General features: G+C 35.3%; 1 protein-coding gene across 1 annotated transcript; it reads left to right on the forward strand.

Moving 5' to 3' along the window:
- The first annotated feature begins 7,612 nt into the window (after positions 1-7,612).
- On the forward strand, positions 7,613-12,539 carry LOC6644229 (fez family zinc finger protein erm). The gene is made up of 2 exons (XM_002067068.4): positions 7,613-7,704; positions 9,887-12,539. The coding sequence occupies exons 1-2, from the start codon at positions 7,693-7,695 to the stop codon at positions 11,765-11,767; spliced, it is 1,893 nt and encodes a 630-aa protein (XP_002067104.3). The 5' UTR covers positions 7,613-7,692; the 3' UTR covers positions 11,768-12,539.
- The last annotated feature ends 2,709 nt before the right edge of the window (positions 12,540-15,248 follow it).

Consider the following 15,248-nt stretch of genomic DNA (forward strand, 5'->3'; position numbering starts at 1 on the left):
ACTTCAAGGCTTTTGGACTAAAGATCAAAAGTTTAATATTTTAAACATTGATAGTCTAAAATTTAAATACTCCTCCTGCATGTTTAAAGTAACAATTAGAGTGGTAAATATCTTAATAGATCAACGGCAAACCTTAACCCATACTCGTACATTCACTATTGGACTAATTTGGGAGTGTTATGAGGAATTAACCTCTTAATGAACTAATTTACTCAAGATTAAGACGGCAAACAAAGAGGCGGCCACAGCTAATTGTCTATGCAGGCAAAAAGGAATAAAAAAGAGATAGGCAGAAAGAGTGAGAGAGAGAGAGAGACAGACAGTGGCACATTGAACAATTGCAACAGACACGCAAGGACCTTCACATATATGTAAACGAAAAGTATGTACTACATGTAGGTAGTAGGAAGGAGCTGTCCACGATCTGAGATAAGATCCAAGCAAATTGCCAGGCGGTTAATCTATTTAAACGCGCCAAATACGCGCGACACAATGGTAAATCTGAAAATAAGGTAAGAGAGAAGAGAGAGAGAAGGAGGATGATGATGATGATGATGAGGAAACTGCATGGTCGAGTGCACAGATTTTGGGATAGAACGGATCAGAGGAGGAAAATATAGGCGAAATCTGTCTATAGTGGAACAAAAGACTTAAACTCGTCTAATTGCGCGCGTTTTGAATTGCGAACGCACATGAAGACACACACCGAGACTATAGACTAAAGGACGAAAGAGGACCAAAAGAGAACCTGCCGCGCATGCTCAAAAGCCGATTGTAAGGACGAACATCCCTTAATCTGTGTGGGTAATCGCCGCCTAGCCTCAGACTCGATCTCAGTACAAACATACAAAAGGAGCGGGCGAAATCTTTTTGAACTTTTGCATTGGGCGAAAAGAAGGTTAGCAAAATATTATTATAAACCTACGGTCTGTAACCCACATAAACAGAATTACATACATTGGTATGGATGCATGTGTGTGTGTGTGTGTGTGAGTGTGCGTATGGTGTTTACTCTTGAATGAACTCTAAACATTTCAATTTGACAATCGTAATGGAAGCAAGGAAGCAGCTCAACGCTAATATAGGCGATTTGCAGGATTACATCAATTGTAAAATTGGTCAAACACCGCAATTGTTTCATTTGCAAATCGGATATTAGTTGCCCTAGACACCGACACCCACACTCGCACACACACACACACACACACTGTCCCATATATATTGGGCAGCTGTTGAGTTTCCCTTGAGTTTTCCTTTTGTATAGCCTTAGTATTGGTCAAAACCTCTCATCTCATTGGTCATTGTATTCTCGCCGTCTCGGTCAGCGGTTCACCTAGTTACATATGCCTGCATCTCTCTTAAATTTTGTATCTCATGGATACACATGGATCGAGCTCTTGTACAATGCCTTGTAATCGCCATGGCTTACCGCAGATTATGCAAGTAAAATAGCCTATTGAGATATATATCTCTATCTACTCTGAGAACTTTTTGTTATGCATTGCTTTGATTTCATTCTCATGCGGATGTATGTGCAAATGTTTTTCATTGGAAATGATGTAAAACCTCTCTGAAGGTGTAAATCCTCAATTTTAAGGTTAATTTTCCATTCGTCTGGCCAAGCCTAGTGCAGATGAGAGCTGTGAACTATTTTATTGGTTTAGTAGAGCAGTCAGTAGGCGGAGGAGGTGGGATCAGGTTGATCAAGCTTAATCCAAAGACCAACATTGGATAATTGAAGCGAGTGTGTCAAGAATAAATGGCCCTGCCCGAAGAATTATCAGCATTCGAAATGGTTTACAAGAATTTTGCCTTCTAAGCAAAATTAAGAGAGGTTTTTGTAAGTTCTTTCTGTGTACTTTCAGAAGAAAATACTTGTGCTACACATTTTGAAGTTTCTTTATTATATACATAACATACACAAAGTATGTATTTGATAAGATAGTTTAAAATTTCCGAAAAATAAATGAAAACTTCCTTTCACCATAATTCTATGCTTGTATAATATTATCTGGTCTATACAAAACGCAGTATTCAGTATTATGAAAGTTCGATTCAAAATCGCCAAAAATAAAAAAAAACAAGTTGTTGCTTTTAAAAAATTAACATTTTTGGCGAAAAATCTGGGAAGTATCCTTTGAAAATATAAACCTAAGTTCTATGAGTTATCAATTAAAGTCAATGGCAGAAGTTATCTTGTGATTGGCGTACATAATAGTATAAAATGGATATAATATACAGGAAAACCCTTAAAAAATTACATTTTACTTGTTATTTGGATTCGACTTTAAAAATGGTTAATAGCTCCATTTCAATAATTAAACTTTTTGATGTGAACATCTTTAAAAATGTTTTAAACTTTGATTTTTTTTTCTATTAGAAAAAAAGCTAAGAACCTTTTGCTTAAAAAACCCCTTTCTTTAATAAATTGAGAACTTAGGTTATTTAACATTAAGTTTCTATTTATATTCAACAATAGTTGATAATAAAGAATTGCATAAATACATTCAATCGTTCGGACTTATTCTAGTTGATACGCCATTTATATTATCACCCTCCGATTTCTAAAAATATATGCACATAGATTGTTTTGTTAAAATATAGTTTCAGGTTTTTATTTACAATTAATAAAACCTTTGGACATCTGCCCCAGTCATTATACATAAATGAAAAGTACTGCAACTAACCCTCGATTAACAAAAAAAAGTCCTCAAAGCTGCTTTAAAGCAAAGGATGTATAAATAAAACCAAAATCGCAATAAAAAAAAAAACAAACAAAAAACAAACAAGCTGCAACCATTTTGCAAAGTCATTAAAAATTAAATCTCATGGTCGGTGAAATTGTGAGCCAAACCGACTTTGTTATACCCTAGAAAGTAAATCGATTTTGCGAAAACGAGTAGTTAGTTTTTGTTTTTAAATAGATCTATTAGATTTTAGTTATTCTATCTATATGAAAGTCTTTGCTAGGCAATGTTATAGTATGTTGTAAAATATACAAGCTTAAGTTTTGAATAGTAAAACCTATATATTTTTGATTCAATGTTCCTAATGAAGCTATCTATATCTGCCTCTACAATATTTTACCTTAAACTTTGTTATTTTATTGATATATTGATATCAGAAATGTTAATCAGAAATAGTTATGTATTATTGCCGATTTCATTACTTCCTACTTCATATAGTGCGAACAAAGTTAGGTTATATAAATCTATATAATCAATATTTGAACCATCATTTATAAAACATTAATTAAAACAGAATTATTAGTAATAAACTATGTCGAGTAATAAACTGATAGAATAATTGTTTTGTTTATACACAAATTTTGTAATTAAATAAAGAGCTAGTAAACCTTAAATCACTTTTAAATTCTATAGTTATTTCATTTCTATTATATTTCAGTATATTAACTAATAATAAATTATATAATAAGCTGTCTAATTTGTTTATATTATAAACTTAATATTCAGCACAAAAATTACAGTTCATTTTACTGATCAGATGTCTATATTTAAAATATATATAAGTAGTTAAACTTTGTAACTCTTCTCTACAACTAAGTTTATATACCTCTATTGGGCATAGGGTGTAAAAGGGCAGCTTAAAAAAAGAACATAAGCCAGGCCAACGAAAAAGCAGCGGCAAAGGACAAACGGTAAAGGACATGCTTGCTCTCTTTCGCTTTAGCACAATTTGCATCCCTTTCTAACCGGCCATTGCATTTTGCACTTTAGCACACTTTTGATATTTTATTTTTGCACATTTTGCAGTATTTTTCAAGCTTCTTTCTCCTCTGTTTTTTGTGTAATTTGTCCTTCTGCCGCCGCCGTTGCCGCTGCTGCTGCTCAGCATTTGCAGTTAGCATGCTCTGCCCGCCCATTTTGCTTGGTTCTTCTGTTTCACTCACTCTCTCTCTCTCTCTCTGTCTCTTGGTCGCTTGCTTTGAGTGTGTGTTCAGGCATGTTTGCACGGCCTTTGAATTGAAACTAACTGTGATGACATGGCGGGGGGATTTGCAGAGGGGGTGGTAGGTCAGGCAGCGGCAGCATTTTGCATTTTACAGTTTGTCGTTTTTTGTTTATTTAGTACTTTTTGAATGTCCAGTTGGTTGTTGTTGCTGTTGTTGTTTGATGGACTCGTCATTTTTCCCCTCTCATCTATTCATGTATATGTATACGAGTAGCTTGATGTGTGTGTGTGTGTGCATGTATTTATTTAGTTAACTAAATGCAGATTGCACATTTTTGCATGATACTCTGGCACTTAGCAGCAAAGAGCAAGATGATGATTATGATAATGATCTCAATGCTGATGTTTGCTCATGACGAACAAGTACGTTTGTTTAACCCGCACTCGGTCAGGGCTTTGAGTTTTTTCCTTTAGTTTCATTTGACCTTTCTGAATGCCTAAAATATCAGCGGGGGCTAAAATTGAAGTTAGGTGTGTTCTTAAATAGTATTTTTCCATAGATTTGTAAATATAGCTAATCATTTGTTAGAGTATGATATACTACCAAAAATTTATACATATTATACTAACTATTTATGATCTATTTCTATATTCTGTGAAGTGATAAAAAAAGTCATTGAAATGTAATCATCAAAATGAATTATGTTGCTGAATTAAAGTTTACTTTTTTCTTGCTTGAAATTGAATATATTTTTTTCTGTAAAATAATATAATTAATAAGAGTAGACAGTATCCAAACTTATTGACGCCAAAATATCAAGTTTTATTTAAGTCCAAGCTTGGTGTGTGCCAATAAGTCCACATACTGGCAATTGGAAGTACTAAAATTACCGATCCGAAAATCTGGATTTCTTAATATAACTCTCTCCAAAAATATTTGCTTGCTCTGTCTACGTTTAAATATTAAGCGCAACTTTGTAGACGCTAATTTAATTAATTTGGGCTACCACCACTTTAATATTTAAATTAAAGCTTTTGGAAATACTATACAAAAAATCACAAATTGTTCTCAGAATGAGTTTTTTTCAAGAACTTTTTATGACCTTTATCAAATTTATCAAATTAATGTTATAAATCAATCAGTAGATTTATGCATAAGTACCTATGTACATACATTCAAAAACAGTTCGGAGGATTCCTCACGATTTCTCAGTTGTAAATGCTTTAATTTTTTAATGTTTTGAGGCGAAATATAATTTAAACAGGCAACTTGACTTTTTTTTTCTTTTCCATCAAAATTTCATTATTTCACTCTTTATATGTAAATCTCTTATTATAAAGCCAAATTTAGGTCTTTGACTAAATATAAATCAATTCAATTTCATAGCGCAAATATGTAATAACATTTGAATGATGAAAGATGCTGCCAGTCAAAGTGAAATATTATCAACTATATTGATTTTTCTACATTTTCCATTTTGATAATTTTAATTTGAGTCAAGTTCTTTAAGAGCGAAATTCTTTGCCTTATATCTCCAATTAAGAGTAATATTAATAAAACAAAATGAAAATTTAAAGGAACAATCAAAACGTTTTTAATTGTTTGATTTTGCTCTTCACCATTTCAAACTGCAAAATGTATTTATTTTGGTTAAATTTGATGAATTCTTTATAAAAATAAATTAAAAAGATATGTTTTTTTGTAACTTTAAATTATTTGCCCTTTGACTTCACGGAGAATTGTCCACAACTTTAAGATTGTTTGGAAAGTTTTTGTTTAATAAAAAAGGCAAACTATGAATTTATAAAATATAAATCAACATATTATAGATATACATAAATATATTTGCGAAATACAATTAATGAATACAACTTGGTTAAGAATTATAGAAAACTTGTTTAAAAATAATGATATTGCCTTATTGTTGTCCATATGATATTGTTTATAATATTAAATTCTTTAATTTTTGCACATGAAATAATCTGTTTCTTGAAGGATAAACTTCATAAAACGTAACATAATAGTTTCTAACGACTTTAATAATAATGATCGGATCGGATAAATCGTTAAACTTAAGCAACTTAATAGAAAAATCATTTATATACAAAATCATTTGATAAATAGACATTTATCACAATTTCTATGTACATATGTATATATCTTTAGCAAATGTGCATTCCAAAGTATTTGCATATTAATTTTCCCCAAGTGCATTTTCAATCAAGAAACTTGATTTATTCAACGATTTCCTACGCCGAGTCAAATAGTTTATAGGGAAATTGAGATTCTTTGAAACGGCATTTAAATTATAATGCTTCGAAAATGGCGTCAATATCCGGTTTTCCCTCCTCTGCTTTCACCGCTCTCCCTAAAGAGTGTTGTGCTTTTGTGTGGTTAGAACTAGAAGAAGAAGAAGCAGACTGAACTGCTCAACTGCAGTAGATGGAAGTCGCCATGCAATGCGTTCCCTTTTCCTGCCTCAATAAGAAGGCTGACAGACTCCCCGAGAGCAAACAAAGTAAAGAAATCCGTGTAGATATCATCAGAATGAATATGAGATTATATTTGCCTAGTCGAAAGGGAAAGGTGCAGGAGGCAAGCGAAGGCTATGCCACAAGTTAAACGGGCAACAACATAAAAAGGAGAAGAGAAGTTAAGTAAAAAATATAACAAAACAAAAAAAGAAAGGCGAGTAGAACGAATCCTTGCTATTGCCCGCTGGCTGGATGGCTGGCTGGCTGGCTGGCTAGATGGCTGACTGACTGGCTAAAGGTGAGCAAACAAAGACGTTGATAAAATGAAAATGCCAAACGACAATTGAAACGCACAACAAAAGGAAGAAGAAATGAGCTGGAGGGGAGATATGGACTTTGTTGGTCTGATGGTGTTGGTGGAAAAGTCAACTCTTTCGAGAGGAGCTGGCTGCCATTTTTTGGTGTCTACCTCATCCTTTAGGTCCTGAGACTGAGTGGAGAACCGTAGCTCACATAGATCAAGTGTGAACGAAATACGGCTAAGTTTTCCTTCATCTTCCCTTTGGCTTTATTTTTTTTTGTTGTTGTCAGAAGCCACTTGATGAAGATGATGGTAGAAAAGGTTTGAGTTGCTTTCTCTCTTTCTCTATAGCTCTTTCTCATTTTCTTCTTCTTGCTCTATACATAAATATTTTAGGGGCGGACTCATCTCTGGTATTCCAATTCGACATTTTGTGTTTCATTCATAATGCAGTCGCAGTCGGCGTCAGCGTCAGCTCCTGATGATAATAATGATGATGATGATGATGATTATGTTGATGATGATTGAGTTCATTTGCCATGGTCCTTTTGCCTGTCTCACTGTGGCATGGCTGTCGAGCCGTCTCTCTCTTTCTCTCACACTCACACACACGTATTAGGGGTTGATGTGCGAGCGAAAACCAACCCTTACTTGCTTGTATCCTTGCCAGTCCTCAGTCGGTCCTCCTTTCTATATTTCTTAAGGCCTGCGTCGTGCTGTATTTGCCATCATTCCGCTTCGGTCGCTTATCCTGTGCTGAACGTAGTGCGTAGTGCGCTGAAGCCAACCTTAAAAGAAATCTATGTGAAATTTTTACGAAACAAACAGAACCATTATAAAAAAAAAAAAAACACCAAAGTGACTAACAAGTGAAATTTGAAATATATATTTGAAAATATTTAAAAATTGTCAAATTGTGCTCAACTTGTGATAAAAGAAAAATATATTTCCCAACTTCAAACTGCCTAGCAGATAATTTGGATACAAATAGGCAGTGCCTAAATATGGTCTACTTTGTACGTATAACAAAATACTTACCTAGAACTATCAATTAGAATTAACTTTAAATTTTTAATTGTCCGACGGAAAAATTTTGAAAGAAATCTTTAACTGAATGCAATTTAATTTCGTGTTAAAAGTTTGAAAGGAAACAATATCTTTTGAGGTCTCAATTTTCATATTCATATTGTGAATTTTCAATTACAAGCCGTGCTTAAATTTGTCGTTGTAATTGAGTAATTAACTACTTAAATATGCTCTGTTTTGAAATGTGTTTTGAAGTAATTTATTTGAGAAAAGTATGAGCTACAAAAGCTTTTTAAAGCAAACTCTTCAAATTTGTTAAAAGTTTATAAATTTTGTATAACTTTTTGAGAAATTCAATCGATTTCAAAGTTTTTTTTAGATAGAAATATGCTTCTAATATAAAATTTCTCTAGAGTACAGGTCTATTCAAGTTTTGACTACAAGTTCTCTAAAAAGTTTTTGAAAAATGAGTTTTCGTTTTAATAATATTAAGTAAAAATTTAGATAAATTACTCAAAACTATGAATTAAGCTTTAAATATGTGAATATTGCTGAGATTTTGTTTCATAATTATGACAAAGGTTTTTGATCTATTCGAAACTTTAGTATAATGAATATTTCGGCGGTTTTTTTTAGTGGACAAAAATATTTAAATTAAAGTTTACAAAGGTATTCTGCTCTCGAATTTTTCAAACACTTCAGATTACTTTTCAGTTTTGTCAATCAAAAAGTCTAAAGTTTTATTAAAATTCAAGAAAATCTATAAAATTTAAAAAAAATTGTAATGGCAAGCGACAATATTTTGTAATAATTATTCAATTGCATTTTTAAAAAGATTCCTAATTGATTTTAAACTTCATTCATTATCTAAAATTTGAAAAAATTTAGTTGCAATCTGTTGATTTTAAAATATAATGCTTAATTAAGAAGAGCAGGAACCATTTTAGAAATCTAAACATTCTGTTTAGAAGATCAAGCCAAATGAAGCTAAGAAAAACTTATAAAAACTAGAACAATGTTTCAAATTTTTAAAGCGAGAACACAACTCTGATATAATTTTGATGCCTAAGCACTTTAGGTCACTTTTTTATATAAGGTATAATTCTAGTAGCTTATTTAACTTAACACTCTTCAGAAGAACTTACAAGTGGCCCTCGAAAACACCAGCATAAATTCAATGGGTATTTTAGTCCAACTCAAGACTAACCCTCGAACACTAAATAGTTGCAATTGAATGTGCGACCCTGGGCCAGCGTGTAAAAGTTATCCAGCCCCCCAAAACAAGAAAAGTTCTTCAGTGAGATTTAATAAAATTAAGGAACTGAAACCCAGTTGGTGAACCGCAGAAACTATTCACATACGATGTGAGTAAGAATGCTTTCCGTCAAGTTAACTTACTCAAGCGTCAAATCAAGTTAATTAAAAACGGCATTGCATGCATCGCCGCCTTGCCAGTAGGAGAAGGAGATGAAGGAGATGGAACGGAGAGTGAGTCAGAGGATGTAGTCAGAGCGGATGTCGCACATTAGGAACACTTGAGAACACACAGGGAAGATGGAGACGGAGACTTTACACTTGCAGCCAAGTGTGAACGATTTAATGATTTGCAAATAAAAGCCAAATGGAAAGACCCGCGCCAAAAAATATATTCATGTTTGTATTATGATCGATGGCAAATAATGATGATTTTTGGCAATATGCTAAAGGATTCAGTTAAAGGATTGTGTGTGAGTGCGATTAAAGGATGCATTGTTTGGGCCTAGTCGAGTGTGTATTTTGGCAATAGCAAGCACGGGTTAAAAATCACATAAACAACAAAAAAAAAACCGCAAATAAGAAATTTTTTTTTAAATCAATCGTTAAAACTGAGAAAGTTTTTTTTTTTATTTTTTGCGGTTTTGTTTTAATTGCAACCCGCTGATTGCGTTTGAATAATCGTTAATAAAAATGTCCTGCCGTTGGGAGCACGCCCCGCCCCTGCCATGGATGCTTTTTGGGGGTAGCTGCCGCTGAGTTTGTTTGTATTAGGTCGCATTATTTGCACTTGACTGATCAGGCATATATCGAATTCTACTTACAATGGATAAATATGTTTTAGATTAATTGATAACCCGTTGCTTATTTTGCATACATGCAACTAACAAAAGAATTTTCATTCAATCTCTTTTACAGAGTCCGCGTGGCATGCAACCGTGTAGTCCAGCGGGTGTTATTGCAATGATGCCGCCATCGAAGAGTCCCATTATGGAAACCGCATCGAGCGATCAATCCAGCACAATGAATAACAACGAGACAAATGCTAAACGTGCCTGTCCACTTAAATTTTCCATTGCCAAAATAATGGAACCGGACAATAAGCCCACCGCAGCGACAACAGTAACAACAATTCTGCCACCAGCCCCAACCGTACTCGAGGAAGAGGAGGAAGATGCCGATATTGATGCCGATTCTGAGCGCTCTTGCAGTCCCATTGAAGTGACCAATGTGGAGCATTCACCCACCTCGGTTAACTATGATTCGGCCTTTAAGAAATATGTGCCAGGATCATCATCCACATCAGCAGCGTTATCGGCTGCAGCGGCGGCTTCATCGGCGGTTTCATCATCGACTTCGGCTTCGGCTGTCCAGCAATTTGTCAGCTCCAGGCATCAGGAGTTGCTTTCGCAATATCCTTTGCTCTATTATGCACCAAATCAACTGATGTGTGCCGCTGCGGCTGCCCAATATGCCGCTCTGACGGCTCAGCAACAAACTTTGGCCAGTGCCGCACATTTGAGTAGTTTCACTGCCTCCCTGAATGCCAGTTTGCATCATTCGCAGACACTTCGTCGCAATCTGGGACATCCTTTGGCAGCAGCAGCTGCTGCAGCGGCAGTCGCTCAATCCCAACAGCAAGCTCCGGTTATGCAGCAAAGCCTTGAGAAGTCACCAGTCAGTCAACGAACACCACAACACTCTAGTTCACAACAGCATCCGAGTCTGAAGAGGAAGCGATCGCCGCAAGAGCAAGGAGAAGTAACCCCACCGCCACCTTCAGCGCCATCGACATCCGTTCCCCGTTCACGTTCACCTTCCCCTCATGGATCCATTGAGGACAGCAGTCCAGGTTCGGCGAATGGTGGCAAGCCCAAGACCTTCTCGTGCCTGGAATGCGGTAAGGTGTTCAATGCCCATTACAATCTAACACGTCACATGCCCGTCCACACTGGAGCTCGTCCGTTTGTTTGCAAAGTCTGCGGCAAGGGCTTTCGGCAGGCCTCCACCCTGTGTCGCCATAAGATTATACACACCTCGGAGAAACCGCATAAATGTCAGACCTGTGGCAAGGCTTTCAATCGCTCCTCCACCCTGAATACCCATGCTCGCATCCATGCTGGTTACAAGCCATTCGTTTGCGAGTACTGCGGCAAGGGATTCCATCAGAAGGGCAACTACAAGAATCACAAACTGACGCACAGTGGCGAAAAGGCCTACAAATGTAGCATCTGCAACAAGGCCTTCCATCAAATCTACAATCTAACCTTCCACATGCACACACACAATGACAAGAAACCCTACACCTGCCGGGTGTGTGCCAAGGGATTCTGTCGCAACTTTGATCTGAAGAAGCACATGAGGAAATTGCATGAACTGGGCGGTGATAGTCTGGACGATGATCTGCCGCCGGCCTATGAGCGCAGGCGGGAGTATACACGTCGCGAACCCCTCTCCAGCTTTAGTCAGGCCAGTCAGTTGACGCCGGATTCGTCGTCGGGAAGTCTATCGCCACCGATTAATGTAACGACGCCACCCTTGTCCAGTGGTGAGACTAGCAATCCTGCCTGGCCACGTAGTCATCAGTATCAGACGCCGGGTTTTCATCATGTGCCAGTGCCAGTACCAGCAGGATTACACGGTGAATATCCGGGTGGTTCAGCATCGGCCTCGGCCTTTCTGCAGCTAACACATCCCGCTCAGCCACCCCAGCAACAGGCACCTAACCACCAGCAACAACAGCAACGTTTATCGGCGGCTGCTTTGGAGAATGTTCCATTTATAGCAAAAGTATTTTGACAGCGATACTATGCGGATAATTTAAGCAGCTCGAACGCAGCAGCAGGAGCCACTACAACAATGCCAACAACAGCAACAACACCAGCAGCAGCAACAACAATGCCAACGATCACTGCAAAAAGTGATTTACTTATCGACTGACTGCAATTTGTGGCAGCGGCAGCCGCTGCAACCCATCAAACGCAATCCCAGGATAATGAATCACCATCGTCCAGTGGACGAGGAGTCTCTGATTCTCCAGAGTTGAACTGTACGGCTCTCAGCAGTGCTGTGAGGGCACTTAACGGTCTCTTCTAGACGAACTCCCCAAACGCTCCCCACTCCCCCACACCACTCAACACGCCAAACAAATGGTTTCAAATTGTGCAATACCCCACCACCAATAACCTCCCGCAAATGCCAGGTCCCCCCCGCCCCAAACTATGAACCAATTTTAAGTCCTTGATCTTGATCTTGAAAATTAGTCTATAGTTTTATCTAAGCAATAGGTTAATGTGTGTTGTGTGATTCTAACAATCGAATTTAGAGCAAGAATTGTATATACTACTTATATATATACATATATATATATGCATTGTTCCGTATATACTTATAAATGTTGGATTTCTTTAGATATACTAGCCATATAGGAATTAAAACTATATATTAACTAGTTAGATCTAAATGTGCTAGCCCCAAAAAAAAAAACATAAAATATGCACTGAGATCTATGTAGACAATACTACAAAGATCCTTCGAGTGCACTACAAATATAAATATACATATACACGAATTATATGTATATATAATAGATTGGAATCTAATTATTATTATTAACATTGCATTGAGAATTGTTTGAATTCGCTAAGGGATTGAAGATTGAAGTTTTAGCAAACACATAACGATGTATGTAAATTATTATTTATTGTATGAAATGAAAAAAAAAAACAAAACACACAAAAAAATGATGTACTAGGCGTATTTTAAATGAAATTATCATTGAAAATTTGTTTAGCACTTAAGTGATATTATTGATAGTGTTTAAGCAATAAATCAATTCTTCAATTATGAAATTTTTTATGTGGTAAACTTTTCATTTTTTTCTAGAGTGGGTGGGGTAAACATTTTGCCAGCTAGGATAACTGGGGGATATCCTTTCTACACATATGCAAATAACTGAGCAACTTATTTATGACTTTTGTCCAATTTAAAAATGCAAATAAATGCAACGCATTCCTAATGAAAACAATTATTGCTGCATTACCCAAGAGTCTCTTCAATGGTCCTCACTACCCGCCCCCTCACCACCCACCATAAACTGCTGAGCTGTCAACTCATGCCCAGATTTAGAGTCAGATTCGGTTTCCGTTCTGAGGGGAAGCGCATGACATTTGCAACTTAATTAGTGGCGAGCTTGTTTTTTTTTTTTGTTTATACCCACTCAAACGTAAAACTCCGCAGGTGGCAAGGACTAGAGAGCACACGCCAACGACTATTTGCATATCGCTTTGATCTGCTGGAAAAATGACTGAGATGGAAGGAGCTCTATGGACTGCGAGACACTGAGAGACTGTTGTTGTGCCATACCAAGAGAAGTCTGTGCCGATGTGAGGACTAAAGTCTAGTCTGCACTTAAGGTTGCTCATAAAAATGCAACAGAAGCGTCGTTGAGTACAGCAGACGCATTCGCCCGCCACAGGATATGTAACAGTTAGACAAAAGAATTTTGAGCTCAATTAATCTAAAACCAGAGAAGCAGTTTGACTCTATCGAATACCGAATTTTTTAAATGAAATACAAACCATCAATCAAATCGGTTGATTAATAAATACTTTATGAGAGCAGTAAGTTAAAAAAATATAATGAATAATTTTAACTATTAGCTTGCATTTTATCGCTAAATTAGAAATTTATTTAGTAAAGAGTTTATAAATCTGTTTAATGGAACTCTTTAAAATCTTATGATAGAAAAGAAGAGCAAAGAAAAGAGTGATACATTTCCAACTCAAAAAATATGAGTAATAATAACATTTTCTATATGTTTACTGAATTTTAATCAGAATCTATTTTCTAGTTAAGTATCTTAACATCTTATGGTGTCGATTAGAAAGTTTCTCAATGGACGAGAGAAAGCTGCTGTTAAGAAGGAAAAATTTGCTTAATTTTTAATAGTTTTATTTTATATTTTGTTACATTTAATGATCTCAAAATTTTTGTTAACAAAGAATCTCGTAAATGGAGCGTAAAAAAACAACTAAGGATTGATTAATAAATTAAACTGCCAAAGATTGACACAAAATACAACCTTTTTATGTAGGTTATTTTTTAATGTAAACTATGATAATTTATTGACATTTATTATAAACGATTCTTGGGAAATACCATTTTGTAGCAATGATGTCAATATCTAGGCATTAGAGTGGACACTCTTTAATTTTAAACAATATGTTTACTTACAATGTATACTTAAAACAAAATCAGCAATCTAATTGTGAGTTTAACCGTAGAAGAAGTCCCAAAAGCAAGTCAAAATTCGGGACAGAACACTATTATAGATTAGATTTACTTGACATCAACTGATTTACTTGGAACTGTACCACAACATTTTCTGGAGCCTACGATTTGAATTTTAGACTTCGGAACGAAAGTAGATACTATAATAGAGAATTCGTAAAACCGAACATGTTTCATAAATTTAGTCTAATTCCAATAATAATTCATACACTTTAAGTCTTTGCAATGTTTAAGTGTTCTCAAAACAAATTTCAGTAATTTTTCGAAAATTGATATGCGAAATCTTGAAGTAATATGGTTTGTTTTTTTTTTTTTTTTAACTTCTAGGATTAAAAATTAGTTGTTAGGTTTTTCATTGATAATTTTGTTATATATTTTGCCCACTTGCCCTTCCCAAAAAGTGTGAGACTATTAGTAAGAATCGATTATTAATCTGATCGATTATCAATTTATAACTAACTACCTTTGGCATATGATTTTCCCCTCACTATAAGTAAACAAAATAATATTAAACCATCTCATGTACATATATAAATATCTTACAAACTTTTTTAAGCCTTTTGAAGTGATAAAAAAAATGATTTATTAGGTACATAATTTGTGATCTTTGGACTTATACAATTTTCAATATTGTGATTTTAAAATATACTGTGATTATCAAACTTTTTGAAAATTGGGGGAAAGACATATGTACAAATAGATATGTGTGTGTACATATATATTTTTAGTCAAACCAAATTGATATAATAGTATATTGAATTTGTTCAATTTAATAAGAAATTTATAATGTCCTTATGCAAAAAGAAAAGAAGACAAAAGAAGAAAAAAACAAACGACGCATGTGTTGCCACTTCAGTTGACATTTGTATTGCTAGGGCGTATATGAATAATTCAAATGAAATCAAATCAAATGGGAACGAAAAGCGAAATCAAACAGCGATTTTATGCAAATAGAAATCGGTATACGAGCATGCAAGGATCCTTTTGA

The sequence above is a fragment of the Drosophila willistoni genome, assembly GCF_018902025.1.
Source record: "Drosophila willistoni isolate 14030-0811.24 chromosome 2R unlocalized genomic scaffold, UCI_dwil_1.1 Seg167, whole genome shotgun sequence".
NCBI lineage: Eukaryota > Metazoa > Arthropoda > Insecta > Diptera > Drosophilidae > Drosophila > Drosophila willistoni.